The sequence below is a fragment of the Typopeltis vanoorti genome, chromosome 17, assembly GCF_054136105.1.
Source record: "Typopeltis vanoorti isolate ZY-2024b chromosome 17, IOZ_Tvanoo_1.0, whole genome shotgun sequence".
In the NCBI taxonomy this organism is placed as follows: Eukaryota; Metazoa; Arthropoda; class Arachnida; order Uropygi; family Thelyphonidae; genus Typopeltis; species Typopeltis vanoorti.
The window spans coordinates 51158375-51175644 of NC_143565.1; the positions used below are offsets into that span (position 1 = coordinate 51158375).

Below are 17270 nucleotides of genomic sequence, written 5' to 3' on the forward strand. Positions count from 1 at the left end.
GGTAGACTGATTAAGTACATGTAAAACAAACTAATAATAGAATGAACCATTGAGAGAATGAATTTATCTTCTAAAGATAATCCCAAAAGTATAGTTTTATTTTAGAAAGTCTTGGATCCAAATAGTTTTTATAGTTATTAATTTATGAGAAATCGATGAAAGCTTGTTTTCCAGGTGTGAAGATCAAGGATGTTAGTGAAGTTGTTATTTTGCAGAAGGGAGAAGTGAAAGAGTTGATTGTTTTAATAGGCACAAATGATTTGAAAGCTGAGAAATATGCAATGAGAGAAGATATAAAAGAGTTATAAGAAGAAGCAAAAATGAAGAGTAAGAAAGCAAAGATTGTTATTCTGCTGCCTCAGTACAATACAAGTTGAGAAGAAGGGTCATTATTCATAATGAGTCAATGAACAGAGTGTGCAGTTAATAGATACAAAAGGATTTATATATGCCTCATGGACTACATTTGATTTCTGGAGTTAGATGTTTGGAGAAAGTGTTATTTAATGAGAGTTTGGAAGTGCAAAACCAGGGATACTAGAAATATTGGGGGGGGGGGTGCAATCAAACATGTCTTGCCAACCTTGGGATAAACAAATGCATTTACAAAAATGATTATGCAATGCTGAATGTGATTTCACATGTTTCAGATTTGAATTGGTGTGCAAGAACATTGCACAAGGATACTTGTAGGTCCAAGGAATATTGAAATGCATGTACATGAATGCTGGAAGTATCATAAATAATGGAGAGGAGGTTTTGGCAGGGGGTGCTTAAGGGTTCAAAGCTGTATAACTGAGAGGAGACCTCCACATAGCCTTTCAAAGAATGCGGAGAACCGACCAGGGCTTCTGACCTAATGTCCAATGGTCACTTTCTCGTGGTGCACCCTGTTGGGTATCTACCTGGATACTGAATGAATGATGATGGGATGGCAATTTGGGATTTAGCTGACCAAATTGTATTCTTATTGACTTAAACCAAAATACAAAATGATGGTACAACTCGATAGAATTTCATGCCAGCTGGGGCATTGCCCGGTTAAACAAGGATCCCGTTGTTTTCTCCAGGGAACCAGGGCGAACAGCGAAAAGTCAGCTACTGGAACAAATCCTAAAACACACTCCAACTCAACATCACCAGAGTTAAAGATCGGTACCATCAACATAAGAAGCCTGAATGGCAAAGAAATAGCGCCAGCTGAGGAATTAGATAAGTACCAGATCGACATAATAGGGGTGACTGAAACAAAAAAAGACAAAAACTAGTGAGATCTTTCTGATCAATAAATACAAAATGTTATATTCAGGCAATGACGATCAAGGAAAAGAAAGAGTAGCCATAGTATTCAACACTAAATACGAGGCTAACCTTCTTGAATGGCAGGCAATTTCAAGTAGAGTGATATGGGAATATATCAGAATGGGGAACTGGACAATGAGGCTTATTTGTGCCTATGGTCCCACAGAAGGTTCTATTAAGGTAGAAGTGGAGGAATTTTTGGGGGCTTTAGAGAAACAACTGACACAATAAAAAAAGGAAAAGTTGGTCCTTGTTGGGGATCTAATTAGCAGAGTAGGACATGATTGTCAGACATACAAAAAGTATTTTGGGAAAATTTGGAGAAAAGAGCAACGCTAATAATGGCAAATACTTGTTGGATTTCTGCTCAGGACATGGATTGGTTATTACTAACACCATGTTCCAACATAAAAATGTGCACAAATTCACATGGAGAGAAGAGGCAAGGAATAAGAAAAGTCTCATTGACTATGTTATTATTGATAGTGATGTTTTCTCCCTGGTGCAGGCCACCAGAGTGCACAGAGGATTTGAAATTGGAAGTGATCACTATTTAGTCTTGAGCAGGATAAAATTGAATTTCATATTGAAAAGAATGACATGTAAGAAAGTTTTAAAGCGAAGAAAAGTTGAGCAGCTCTCAGATGTGAATTGTATACTAAAATACACAAGGATTATTGAAGAAAAACAGGAACCAAACCTTAGAGATTCAGTGGCAAGCCTTGAAGAAAACTCTGATTGATTCAGCCAGAGAGGCATGTGGTGAGGTTGTCTGCAAGGATACAAAAATCAGAACTCCATGATGGGCACAGGAAGTAAAAGAGGCAGTGAAGGAAAAGAAGACAGCATATCATAAGTTCCTGCCAAATAAATCAGCTTGTGCTCTTAGAGAATATAGAGAGAAATGTAAGATAGCTAAACAAAGGTGATGAGAGGACTTTGGCAAAAAAAATAGAAAATAAATATTAAGAAGGTCTCAAAATATTCTGGAGGTTGTTGAAAAAGCTTAGAAATGGAGGAATGATTGCTGTAAAAGGAGATAGAGATGTTAAAGGTGACATGAAAACGGGAGAAAAAGATATCCTTGAATTTTTTTTTGAAGTTTGCTGATGATGCAAAGTTGGGTAGAGCAATTGTGAGTGCACAAGATGTCAAAATTTTACAGGATGATTTGGATAGTTTGGAGGACTGGGCTAGGAAAAATGGATGTCAATTTAATGTGGCAAAGTGTAAGGTTATGCACTTTGGGGTGAAAAGAATAGCAGCAGTATATTGCATTGGTGGAACCATACTCCAGGAGATTGATGAGGCCAGGGATTTGGGAGTGTTGGTGGATAGGGAGTTGAAGTTTAGGGGGCACATTGCACAAGTAACTAAAACAGCTCACCAAATCACTTGGCTTCTGAAAAATACTTTAACATGCAGAGACGAACAAGTTGTTGTTCCTCTGTATCGAGCCTTGATAAGACCCCATCTGGACTTCTGTGCACCAGGGTTTCTTCGTGATGGGGAGGAAGTGGAGAGGGTCCAGAGACGAGTGACCAAGATGATAGCAGGTCTGTGGAATGAACCTTATGAGAATAGGTTGAAGATTTGTGGGTTGCAGAAATTGGACGATAGGCGAAGGAGGGGTGATATGATTGAGACATTCAAATTACTGAAGGGTTTTTATAAGATTGATCCAGAAGATATTTTTGAAAATATGACTGGTGTTGGGAGGACTAGGGGCCATGCATGGAAGCTGGGCAAGAGCATGGTTGACAAGGGTGTTAGAGCTAGGTTCTTTACTTGGAGAGTGGTAAATGAGTGGAATAAGCTTCCAGAGTCTGTTGTGGGTGCTACGATCGTGAATGAGTTCAAGGCAAGGTATGACAGATACTGTGTGAATGTTGAATAGTTGTTCTTGACATGATGTTAGGACCGTCCTCGATGAGCCTGTCGACTCCTTGGAGTTTCCCGGAACAATAATAATAATAATAATAATTGAAGTATGGGGTAATTACTTTGAAAAGTAATGAAAAACTAAATGAAACAAGCAGTGATAGCACAGTGGTAAAAAATGCTCAACAGGCATACAGTCAGGAATACATATCCATACTTGAAGTAGAAAAAGCTATCAAAGGCTTGAAATGTGGAAAGGAAGCAGGAGTAGATGATATTCGACAAGAAATGTTGGGGTATGGTGGTATAAAAGTCTTACAGTGGCTGCACTGCATAATTCAGAAAGCCTGGACAGATGGACGAATTCCCAATAATTGGAATACCTCTCATAGTACCCATGTATAAAAAGGGAAATAAAACTGAATGTGAGAATTACAGAGGTATTTCGCTACTGAGTGTTCCTGGTAAGATTTATGCAAATATACTTGAGAAACGGTTGAGAAGAGTTGTGGAAGAAAAGCTCGGTGAAGAACAATCTGGATTCAGGCCAAATAGAGGATGTCAGGATCAGATGTTCACTTTACGACAAATAGTTGAGAAATCATGGAAATATAACAAAGATCTGTATTTAAGTTTTGTCGATCTGGAAAAGGAATATGACAAGGTGCCAACAGAGAAGCTGTTCAAAACTCTAAAGTTGTATGGTGTCAATGGGGCATTATATGAAGCAATACAATATATTTGAGATGTTAGTCAGCAGTTAGAATTGAAGGAAGTACAGGAATATGGTTTAATGTTAAATCTGGTGTGAGACAAGGATGTACATTATACCCTCTGTTATTCATTATCCATATGGATCACGTTATGAAGGAAAGTGATATTAAACATGATATCAAAATTGGAGATGTTAATGTCAGCCCTTTGCTTTATGCGGATGATGTTATACTTCTAAATAAATCCGCTACATGCCTGCAAGATTCCCTGACTAAATTGAATAACTGTTGTGATAGATATGGTATGAAGGTCAGCAGTAAAAAGACAGACAATGAAAATAGTCAGAATCATTGAAAATATCAACTTCATTGTGAATGGAGAACCTGTGAAACAAGTAAAACATTTCAGCTACTTAGGCATGATTTTTAGTGAAGATGGTAAATTAAATATGGAAATAGATAACAGAATCAACAAAGCTGGTATGGTAGGAAGTTAATTGAATAAATTCATATGGAATAAGAGAGAAATTAGTTGGAACACTAAATTAGCTGTATACAAGACAGTGTTCAAACCAGTTTGAACTTATGGATCTGAGAGCTGGGTCAGAAGTAAAACAGCTGACCGAAGACTAGAGTCCGCAGATATGAGAGTCGTGAGAAAGATTAGAAGCGTGAAAAGATGGCATGAATGGCAAAATCATGTTAAAAACGAGGATATTAGTATAGAACTTGACATTGTCATCAAGGAATGCGTTCGAAGAGCTAATCTCAGGTGGTATGGTCGTCGCTTAAACAGAATGGGCGAGGAAAGATTAGCAAAAACAAGTGCTCTATGCCAGGTTGGCACTAAAACGACCCAGAGGAAGACCAAGATATAGGTGGATTGATACGGTACAAAGTGCCTTAGACGATAGAAATATAATAAGATCTGATTATGTTGGATTCTTGATAGATAACATTGATTTTTTTTTTTTTATGTTGGGCCAGTGTACGAGAGGTTGGCTGGTCAACCTATAGTACTTTAGTACCGTATATAGGCAGTGGGATGGGAAAGGAGGAACTTGTTAGCATTCGATTTGAAAGCCTGTATATTGTATTCCTTGGGAAATACCTCAGGAGGAGAGGGGGGGGGGGAGACTGTTCCACCGTACAGCAGTAGCAGGGATGGAGGAGGAGGAAAAGAAACTTGTTCTGTGGGTTTCAAGGTGTACTGTGAAGGGATGTTGTGAGGTGGCTGTATGTGTTCCAGTGGTTTTAGTACAGAGTGGGGGGAATTATTGATGTTACAGATGAGCATTTTCAATGAAAATATTTGTAGAATATACAAATTGCAGAGACTAAACGTTTATATGAAATTTGGGGAGTGAGTCAGTAAGAGATGGATCATCATCAATCATCATCAAATTCCTGCCATGTACCCTCAAGGGGTGTACAGGATATGATAGTACTATATGAAAAATTTACATCAATACTAACTTCCTATCTACAATTTTCCTCCAAATCAGTCTGTTACTTGTCAAGACTCCAACATTATCAGATCTTATATTTCTATCGTCTAAGGCACTTTGTACCGTATCAATCCACCTATATCTTGGTCTTCCTCTGGGTCGTTTTCCTGCCAACCTGGCAGAGAACACTTGTTTTGCTAATCTTTCCTCTCCCATTCTATTTAAGTGACCATACCATCTGAGATTACCTCTGCTAATGCATTCCTGGATGCTGACAATGTCAAGTTCTTTCCTAATATCCTCATTTTTAATATGATATTGCCATTGACGCCATCTGTTCACGCCTCTAATCTTTCTCAGGACTCTCATATCTGCGGTCTCTAGTCTTTGGTCAAGTGTTTTACTTCTGACCCAGCTCTCAGATCCATAAGTTAAAACTGGTTTGAACACTGTCTTGTATACAGCTAATTTAGTGTTCCAACTAATTTCTCTCTTATTCCATATGAATTTTATTCAGTTGACTTCCCACCATACCAGCTTTGCTGATTCTGTTGTCTATTTCTATATTTAATTTACCATCTTCACTAAAAATCGTGCCTGAGTAGCTGAAATGTTTTACTTGTTCCACAGGTTCTTCATTCACAACACAGTTGACATTTTCAATAACTCAGGACTATTTTCATTGTCTTTGTCTTTTTATTGCTGACCTTCATACCATATCTATTTCAACAGCTATTCAATTTAGTCAGAGAATCTTGCAGACTTGCAGCGGATTTATTTAGAAGTATAACATCATCCGCATAAAGCAAAGAGCTGACATTAACATCTCCAATTTTGATATCAGGCTTAATACCACATTCCTTCATAATGTGATCCATATAGATAATGAATAACAGAGGGGATAATGTACATCTTGTCTCACACCAGATTTAACATTAAACCATCTTCCTGTACTTCAATTCTAACTGCTGACTCACAACTCAAATAAAGACTAAGTATTGCTTGATATAATGCCCCATTGACACCATATAACTGCAGCGTATTGAATAGATTCTCTCTTGGCATATTGTCATATGCCTTTTCCAAATCGACCAAACTTAAATAGAGATCTTTGTTATATTCCCATGCTTTCTCGACTATTTGTCGTAAAGTGAAGATCTGATCCTGACAGCCTCTATTTGGCCTGAATCCAGCTTGTTCTTCACCAAGCTTTTTCTTCCACAATTCTTCTCAACCGTTTCTCAAGTATACTTGCATAGATCTTGCCAGGAACACTCAGTAGGGAAATACCTCTGTAATTCTCACATTCAGTTTTATTTCCCTTTTTATATATGGGTACTATGAGAGCTCTACTCCAATCATCGGGAATTCGTCCCTCTGTCCAGGCTTTCTGAACTATGCAGTGCAACCACTGTAAGACTCTTATACCACCATACTTCAGCATTTCTGGTCGAATATCATCTACTCCTGCTGCCTTTCCACATTTCAAGCCTTTGATGGCTTTTTCTATTCAAGTATAGATATGTATTCCTGACTGCATGCCTGGTCAGTGTTTTTTATCACTGTGCTGTCATCACTGCTTGTTTCATTTAGCAGTTTTTCAAAGTAATTACTCCATACTTCAAGGATATCTTTTTCTCCTGTTTTCATTTCACCTTTATCATCTCTAATTCCTTTTACAGCACTCTTTCCTCCATTCCTAAGTTTCTTCAACAACCTCCAGAATATTTTGCCACCTTCTTGATATTTATTTTCTATATTCTTGCCAAAGTCCTCCCATGACTTTTGTTTTGCTAGTTTTACCACACTGTTTAGCTTTCTTACATTTGTCTCTGTATTCTGTAAGAGTAAAAGCTGACTTATTTGCCAGGAACTTTTGATATGTTTTCTTCTTTTCCTTCACTGCCTCTTTAACTTCCTGTGTCCACCAGGGGAGTTCTGATTTTTTTATCTTTGCACACAACCTCACCACATGCCTCTCTGGCAGAATCAATCAATGTTTCCTTCAGAGTTTGCCACTGAATCTCCAAGGTTTTGATTCCTGTTCTCAAACTCTTTCATTTTCTTTTCAATAATATTTCTGTATTTTAGTCTACAGTTTACATCTGAGAGCTGCTCAACTTTTATTCGCTTTAAAACTTTCTTACATGTTATTCTTTTCAATATGAAATTCAATTTTATCCTGCTCAAGACTAAATAGTGATCACTTCCAATTTCAAATCCTCTGTACACTCTGGTGTCCTGCACCAGGAGAAAACATCACTATCAACAATAACATAGTCAATGAGACTTTTCTTATTCCTAGCCTCTTCTCTCCATGTGAATTTGTGCACATTTTTATGTTGGAACATGGTGTTAGTAATAACCAGTCCATGTCCTGAGCAGAAATCCAACAGATATTTGCCATTATTATTAGCTTTGCTCTTTTCTCCAAATTTTCCCAAAATATTTTTGTATGTCTCACAATCATTTCCTACTCTACTATTTAGATCCCCAACAAGGACCAACTTTTCCTTTTTCATTGTGTCAGTTGCTTTTTCTAAAGCCTCAAAAAATTCCTCCACTTCTACCTTAGTAGAACCTTCTGTGGGACCATAGGCACAAATAAGTCTCATTGTCCAGTTTTCCCATTCTCATATTTGCCCACATTACTCTACTTGAGACTGACTGCCATTCAAGAAGATTAGCCTCGTATTTTGTGTTGAATACTATGGCTACTCCTTCTTTTCCTTGATTGTCATTGCCTGAATATAACATTTTGTATTTATTGCTCAGAAAGATCTCACCAGTTTTGGTCTTCTTTGTCTCAGTCACCCCTATTATGTCGATCTGGTACTTATCTAATTCCTCAGCTAGCTCCATTTCTTTGCCATTCAGGCTTCTTACGTTGATAGTACCGATCTTTAACTCTGGTGATGTTGAGTTGGGGTTTGTTTTCAGATTTGTTCCAGTAGCTGACTTTTCGCTGTTCGCCCTGGTTCCCTGGCGAAAACAACGGGGGACTTGTTTATCCGGGCGACGCCCCAGCCGGCATGAAATTTTGTCATGTTGTACCATCATTTTTTATTTTGGTTTAACCAATAAGAATACAATTTGGTCGGCTAAATCCCAAATTGCCAGCCCATCCTCGTTCGTTCAGTATCAAAGTAGATACCCAACAGGGTGCACCACGAGAAGGTGAGGATTGGACATTAGGTCAGAAGCCCTGGTCGGTTCTCCGCATTCCTTTAAAGGCTATGTGGAGGTCTCCTCTCAGTTATACAGCTTTGACCCTTAAGCACCCCAGAGATGGATCATTTATCAGTCTAATTGCTCTCCTCTGTGTTGATTGAAGCATTTTGAGGGAGCTTTTAGGATCCCCACTCCAAATGTGAGAACAGTATTCGATAGCTGTGTGGATTTGCAATTTGTATAAGGTTAACAGCTGTTTTCAAGTGAAGTGATGTCTTGAGCGAAAGAGAAAGCCTAGTTTTTTGGAAGCTGAGGATGCAATGGTTGTGATGTGTTTATACCAGGAGAGGCCTGATGTCATGGTAATTCCGAGAAGAGAAATTTCATCTTGTCTGGGGATTTGGATGTTATCAAAAATAATACTGGGGAAAATGGTTTTTTTTATGGGATATAAGACAGAATTGGGTTTTACTAGCGTTGAAGTTGACGAGGTTATCTGACCCCCCCATTGGAGGATGTTTGGGAGGTTTGCGTTAAGGGAAGTTGTGATTGATGTTCTGTGGGTTGAAATGAGTTGTGTAAGGTATGCTTTATCAAATGAAAGGGAGGAGTGCAATGTGCTGTCATCTGCAAAACTGTGTATTGGGTTGGAGGTCAACTGAAGTAGGTCATTGATGGGGTCGGTGAGAGAGTTGAACCTTGTGGGACCCCCAGCATTAGTTGGATAGTGGGAGGATAGGGAGCCATCTACCATTACACATAGTGCGCATCCAGACAGGAAGCTGGCAATCCATCTGCAGAAGTCCTGAGACAGTCCAAATAATGGAAGTTTGCTTAGTAAGCCTTTGTGCCAGACCCGGTCAAAGGGTTTTTGACCTCAATCCTATCTAAAGTGATGGTTTTCTCCATCACTTTAGATAGGATTGAGGTGAGTGAGATAGGGCAGTAGTTAGATGACAGTGATTTGTCTCCCTCTTTGGGAATGGGTTGAATATAGACCAATTTCCTGGCTTTGGGATATATATATATATATATATATATATATATATATATATATATATATATATATATATACCAGGTGGAGTAAGATTCAGTTCTGCTGCACAGACCTTCAGGAGAATTAGAGGAATGACTGGGGGGGGGGGGCATTTGCCATTGTCGGTTATGCGTGCATTGCAGGCAAAGTGTGAAGCCAGAAGATTAGCTTTTTCTATGAGTGATGTTGCAATTGAGCCATCTAGGTATGATGGGGGTGGAAGTAGTGTAGGGCAAAAGTTGCAACCAATTGCTTTGGCAAGAGATCAAAAGGCATGGCTGCCCCTAGGACAGGCTGCAAGTTTCCTGCTTTTTGCCCGTTCAAATTCTGTTTTGGAATCATTGATTTTTTTGCATCTGTTTCAGGCTTCAGTATAGGCACTGAAGGAGGATGGAGTTCTTAATTTGAACCAGTTGTGGTGTGCCTGGTTTTTTTCATTAGTACAGGCTTGGCACATCTTTTGGAGAACCAGGGTTTGGATAGGGGACGGCAGTTCAGTGTGGTGTGGGGAATGTATGTTATCATGCCAGTAAGGATTACGTTGGTGATGTGTTCAGTGCATATGTTTGGATTGGAAGACTGCAAACAGTAGTCCAACCATGGGATTGAAGCATAGTAGTCTCGGAGGCTGTCCCATTTGGCACTGTAATAATGTTATAATGCCAGACTATTGTGCAGGTGTGACTGTGTAAGCGTTGTTGCATGGGGCAGGAGATGAGCACTAGGTTGTGGTCAGAATTATCCGGGGGGGGGGGGGGGGGGAAGGATAGGGGCTCACGATATTCACTGTATATTTGGAAGGGCCATTGGTAAGGAAGAGATCTATGGTATTTGGAGAGTGATTTGGGTTATCTGCTATTCTGGTCGGCTTGTGAACTATTTGTATAAGGTCGTTGATGATGGCAAATATTTCGTGTCTCTGCCTGCAGGATCTGTACAACTGGAAGAGAAAAAGCCAGTTGGTGTTATGGACATTAAAATCACCTAGGAGGATGATTTCCCTATTAGGATAGTGGGACTGGAGGAAATCAACTTTTGAGGAGAGGAAATTAAAGAGCTCGGAGTGGTTGGTGGTATTGGTAGAGTGATAGAGACAGCAGATGAATTTTACTGAGTGGGGAGGGATATTTTTAACCAAAGAAGGTCAAAGTTGGGCGATTCTAGGTTAGGTATTCTCTGGCAGGGTATGTCAGAGCAGATATATGCGCACATGCCACCCGTGGGTCGAAAGGAGTTGAATAAGGAATAGTTTGGATGGTTGAGATGGATGGTGCCGGGGGAAGGTGAAATTTGAGTGTCTGTTAAGAAGAGTAGGTGGGGTTTGGTTGACTGTAGATGATAGTGAATGCTATTAAGGTTGGAATTGAGACCACGAATGTTGGTGTAGTGGATATGCAAGGGTCTTGCACGTTTCCTATGCAGTGCCTGCATACTGGTCTCCTTGGTGGCTACTAGTGGCGTCACTTGGTTTTTGCACTAGTTTGGTTTGTTTGTAGTCTATGGTCCAGCTATTGTCTCCATTTTGGCATTTTTCTTCTAGCTGTCTTCAGAGTTGGCATCTTTGTTCACTTTGTTCAAAGGTTAAGTCAGGTCGAGCACTTACATGCGAATTGGGGGCAACTGTCCTTTAGCTTGCTATTTATCGCCATTTTTAATTTGGAAGTGTTTGTCGGTGTGTCATAGATCACTTTCGCGAGATATGGAAAGTTCGTTCCATCCTTTCTTTTGGTTCAATAGACCTCAGGGTTCCAATACCTTATATTTCTGGCATCTCTGAACTGATTGGCAAATTTTGAATAAGTATAATCTTATTCTCCCATATTTTCTTATCAACAAAATTTCTCATCTGTTGCCATTTACAAAAGACAAACTGTCACCTCTATCATTAGCTGGCTATCATTTACAAGATACCTTGTGAATGTAATCTAACATATTTTCGGCAGACAGCTGTTCTGTGGAAAAAGAAGTAATGAACATCAGTATTATATTGAATACGTGAAGCCTCAAAAGTCTGGTCTGGCACAACATAGTATTGACACTAAACACAGTATCCAGTGGAATGAAGCATGTCTTCTCCATATAAGCAGGTTTAAATACTGAATGCCTTTTCAAAGAAAGTTGCGAAGTCCTTTTACATCAGCTAAATTTGAATTGGACTGATTGTCTCTCTCTCTCTCTCTCTTCCAAAAGTTTTGGAGATTCTTAATTTAAGTATCCATCTAAAATAGTTATTATTATTTATTAATATTAATTTCTAGCACATGGCAACAGGTTTTAATTGAACCTCCAACTACTGTATGTATCTTGTATTCCTGTGTTTGATTTGCTTGCTCAGTTTGTTACTATTATATGAAATATTACATGAAATGTTTGATTTGATTCCTGCAGAATCCAAATTGCTCAGTTGGGATAAGATTCAATTTTTAGTGACATTCTGCAGTCTTATTAGTATTACCCTTTCAGCTATTTTACCTAGGCAGGAAAGCAGTCTGATTATGATTGTTGGCCTGGTGCCAAGTAGTTAGCATGTCTGCTCTCCGACCAAAAGGCTTTAGGTTTGAATCCCACCGTGGGCATAGATGTTTTTAATTATCTGTGAAAATACTAGTGGTGGGCAGTAGATGGCATTGGTATAGATAATGATGGTAGTTACGGTTCGTTGTAGTTTGTGGATTGATGAGTGGTCGAGATGGAGAGCTGTAGAGTAGGTGCCCTCTCTCGATGAGTCCTTGGAGGTGTCACGTAATAATAACAATAATAGTAATTAGGTAATAGTTTGGGGGAAGATGTGCTACTTTTCTTGGTTTGGTGATTAAGATTACATCTATTGCTTTCCATTGTGCTTGGAAGTAGTGTTATCTTAATATTTCATATAATAGTAACAAAGTGTATTATGGCTTTATGTGGCAGGCATTTGATAATTTTGGTGGAAATCCCATCTTGTTCTGGTACGTTTGGTGATGATTTCAAGTACCCTCAGCAGTGAATGTCGGTTGGATGGAGTTTATGTATTCTGTGCATTTTAGTGTTATATCCAGGTGTGTAATTTGCTGATGAAGTCTAGATCCATATGTGTGTAATTTGGACTACATTGCTTTTCAGCAAAAAAAAGCCTCAACTTTTGTCTCTGTCACAGTAAACCAGACGATGTTCACCATCGATCGGCAGGAGGGATTAACAGTCTGTATGCTTAAAGTGTGGTACTGGACATTTTTATCATTTAAAAGCTCGATATGAAGTTGTCTATCGTCTTTGTCTATATTCAGACCCCTTCATCAGTGTTCCTGGCTTTTGAAAAATTAATTTTGATTTTTGAACACAATCGTCCATTGCTCCTTGGCTCACAGGATAACTAGGAGGAACTCTTTCCTTGTGTTGGTTTGTTTCTTCTTCTTCCATGGGAGTTGCAATTTCCTTTAATGTTGGTTCCTTGCATTATTTTATCCTGGTGAGTTTGTGGAACCCCTTCTGTGAAGAATAGGTTAAGGTTCCCAGGATTAAATATGAGATAGACTGCGAATACAAAGTTTGGGATTATGGTTTGCTGTCGGTGACTGGTATGGTTGTTGGCTCAACCTACAGTTCAGCCATTTTGTGTGCAGGAATTCATAAAAAAATACTTAATTGTACAAATGCTTGCTCAAACTCTAGGCTTTCCCACTGGATACTTTGGATTGTCCATTTAAAGTTCTTAAAGCAATCATGCATTCTAGTTAAGAGAAGAAAATGAAATTAAAAAAGAAAAGAGAGATAGAATAAATCTGGTAACTAGCAAGCACTTACCTCCATGGAAGTCTTGAACCAAAGTCACTGAAGATAGTGAATCACACAGTGGGATGAGATCAGATCAGCGATCCGCAATCTGAAGTTAAATTAATTTAGAATTCACATATTTTCCATATACAAGTAGAAATGGATGGGGCAGAGCATCCATGGAAGTTGAGAATGAATGCAGTCAGAGGGATGAAAGCTAGATTTTTCTCTCAAAGAGCAATGCATGACTGGAATGGCTTACTTTTGAAGGTTAAATGCAGATAGTATGAATACATTCAAGAAAAAGAATGACGTGGTGTGAGTGATATTTGATATCCGTCAGTGAGTCTCTGACTCCTGGAGGTCTGTTGTAATGTTAGCACATACTTTATTTATGATTGAAAGTAAAACTGAACCAAAAATGTATCAGACAAAGTATTACAACCTGTTCTTAATTTATTTCCTGTTCCCCATTTTTATTTAACGCTTGAGTTAAATGTGAAAATATGTTGCCTTATACTTTGTATAAAACTGCATGTTTTATCAAGTTGACTGCAAATAATACCTGAATAATTATTTTTGAGTTGACTCATTTAACTTATTGGGTACTATTATTTATTTTCTTTCTCTGACCTGAGACTTCTGATGTAAATCGAATTGAAAATTATGGAAAGTTAGACAAAAAAGCTGATCAGCATTCTCAAAAAACGTTGCAGCTTTTGGTTATAATTTTTTGTTTGGGTGGCAAAATACTAAACAAAGAGCAGTGAAAAGTGATCAGATTATTTCACTACTGATATATGTGATCATTCAAGAAAAATTATGAATTTTCAGCTGTACATATTCTCACTTGCAAACTTTTTTCTCTTCTCGTGTTGTATTCAACACGAGAAGAGAAATATAGGTTGCTTTGAAGCACTACTTTCAAGACTACAGTATGTAATCTGTTTTTAAAATACTTGTTAATGCATTTAGTGCATTTTTAATGTGTATATAGTTTACATATTATTTTTCAGAAAACACTTTCTTTTGATACATTTAGGTACAAATAAATGTGCAGCCTAGAATGCCTCAGTTAGACTGTTATTCAGCTAATGATGATGATATTGATGCAGCCCTTACCGATCTTCAAGTAACACTGGAAGGTACAACAATTAATAATTTTCCATCAGACATCACCTATGTTCCTGAACTTTCAGATTACTTGAGGTTTATGAAGTGAGTTATAATTTTAGTTTTTCTTAAATAAATTAATTTTATTAGACAACAGTATTCATTATTATTGAGAAATGTCCAGGGAGTCAAGGACTTGTTGATGGATGACACATATCTCTTTCACCAGCTTTCATACCTTTTCTTGAATTTATTCACACTCACAGCCTCCAAAGACAATCCATTCCAATCATGCACCACTATGAGTAAAATCTAGCTCTCACCCACTTCTTGACTGCATTCATTCTCAACTTTCATGGATGCCATCTTGTTCCCTCCCACCATCCATAAAATGAAAAGTTCCACCTACTGGTATTCTGTATGACTTTCTCAGCGGTTTCTGAGTATCAATCATATATCATTCCTTTTTCCTCCTGTTTGCAAGCGTCTGCAGTCCATGATTTCTCAATCTGCCTTCATAATCTATATTCTACCATCCCAGTATCATTTTTAATTTTCACTGCTTTATCAGCATCACCAAGAAAACCAGAAGACCAGACTTGTATTATTATTATTCAGGCCTCCATGGAGTCAAAAGACTCATCGTGAGAGATCCTTCTAAGGAACACAAAGTCTATCGAGACTCATCGAGGGGAGTTTCCCCCCTAAGAAACACAAAGTGTATCATACCACTCATTGACCGTTCTCGCTCTCACCACTCCATCAGGCAATGCATTCCATGGTTCAACCACCCTCCATGCAAAGAAACCACTCCTCACCCTCTTGCTCACAGTTTCCTTTCATAACTTCCAGGGATGGCCTCTTGTCATCACTCCTTCCTGTTGTTCAACCAAGTGAAAGAACTCCCCATTGTCAAACCCGTAACTACCTCTCAACAGTTTAAAAGTCTCAATCATATCACCTCTCCTTCTTCTATCCACCAAACTCTGCAGTCCACATTCCCTCAGCCGATCCTCATAACTATCATTGTACAGTCCTGAAACCATCTTTGTTATCCACCTCTGTACCCCTTTCCACAGTTAATTTATCCTCTTCAAATCCTGGGGACCAAAACTGAGAACAATAGTCCAGGGGTGGTCTGATCAGGGTCTTATACAACAGAATGATAACTGTTTTATCTCTGCAGGTCAGTGTCCTTCTCATTATTGCAGCAATCCTCTGTGTTACCTTTGCCACCTTTGCAATATGTTCCCTAAATTTCAGGTTTCTATTAATCATCAACCCCCAGATCTCTTGTTTCCCCTACTTCCTCCAGTATAACTCCTCCCATGGAGTATGCAGTGTCCCATCGATGTTTCCCAAACCTCAAGACCTTACATTTTGCTGCATTAAACTGACACCCCCCATTCATTTGCCCATCTATCTAGCTTATTCAAATCCTCTTGCAGGGCTGCCGCATCTGCACTATTACTAATAATCCTTCCCAGCTTTGCATAATCTGCAACCAACTGAATATCCCCTTGCATCCCACTGACAGTGTCATTGATATAAAAGTTATACAATATAGGTCCCAGTACTGAGCCCTATGGGACTCCAATTGTAACCCTCTGCTTCCATGAAACTGCCCCACCATACACAACTCTCTGACACCTATCGGACAGCCAATCCTGAATCCAGTTGACCAATCTGACATCCAGACCCATGTGCTGCAACTTAAATATCGGCTTATCACGTGGCACCCTGTCAAATGCCTTCGCTAAGTCTAAGAAAATGGCAATATATGCCTTTCCCTCATCTAATGCTCTTGTAACTTTATCATAAAAGGCTAGCATATTGCTAAAACAAGAGTGCCCCTTCACAAATCCATGTTGACGCTCACAGATAACATTGCCCTCATCTGCCCAATGCTGTATACGGTCCTTCACTACTTTCTCCACGATCTTACTAACTACTGATGACACACAAACTGGTCTATAATTAGACACTTCCAGTCTGCTACCACCCTTATGCAGTGGCACTATCTTACCTTCCTTCCATTTCATGGGCACCTTTCCAGCAGCCAGACTTTCATTGAAAAGCCAGGTCAAAGGCACTGTCAGTTCCCTAGCACATTCTCTCAAAACTCATGGTGAAATACCATCCAGTCCTGCAGCTTTACTGACATCCAAAGTACTCAGTATTTGAAACACACTCTCCTCCTGTACCTTTTGAACCTTGAACCTGCCCTATCCCTCTAGCATTAAAACTGACTCCTCCAGCATGAAATACTCCAATAAAGTGTTTATTGAACAATTCTACTATGTCCGCTGCATCAGTCACTCTATTCCCATTTTATTCCACAATATCATTCTTCCACAGTCATTTCTCCTCCTACTGCCACATATCTAAAAAATTCCCTAGGATTTTCTTTGAATCTTAGGGCTAATCTCCTCTCATATTCCAGTTTCGTCTTCCTTACCCTACTAGTCACTCTTCTGGCCTGTCTTATACTCTTCATGAATCTTCTCTTCTCCTGTTTCCTTATCTCTTTCACAGCCTCTTTTTCGCATGCAATTCCTGTTTAATATTGTTTGCCATCCACTTTACTCCAAATTGTGTCCTCTTGTTCACTCGTGGTATACAACTTACCATTGCTGCTAATAAATATTCTTTCATAATTTCCCACGCACTAATGATATCCCGGCCTTCCAATTCCTCCCTCCATGAAACTTCCCGAAGTTGATGTCTTAGACTATTATAATCACCTGCCTTATAATTCCATATACGTTCCCGTCTCTTTGATACTCCTGCATGTCTATTCATTTTCCAAGTCAAAACCAAATGGTCACTCTCTCCAACTGGTGGGAGAGATGT

The 17270-nt window shown here is 38.9% G+C and overlaps 1 protein-coding gene across 1 annotated transcript in view; it reads left to right on the forward strand.

Annotated features, from left to right (window-relative positions):
- LOC150097385 (unc-112-related protein-like) overlaps positions 1-17270 on the forward strand; it is a 242219-nt gene that overhangs the window by 152248 nt on the left and 72701 nt on the right. Inside the window, exon 8 of the mRNA XM_090407312.1 lies at positions 14347-14522. Coding sequence (XP_090263438.1) covers positions 14347-14522 — 176 coding nt within the window. The remainder of the gene's footprint in view (positions 1-14346; positions 14523-17270) is intronic.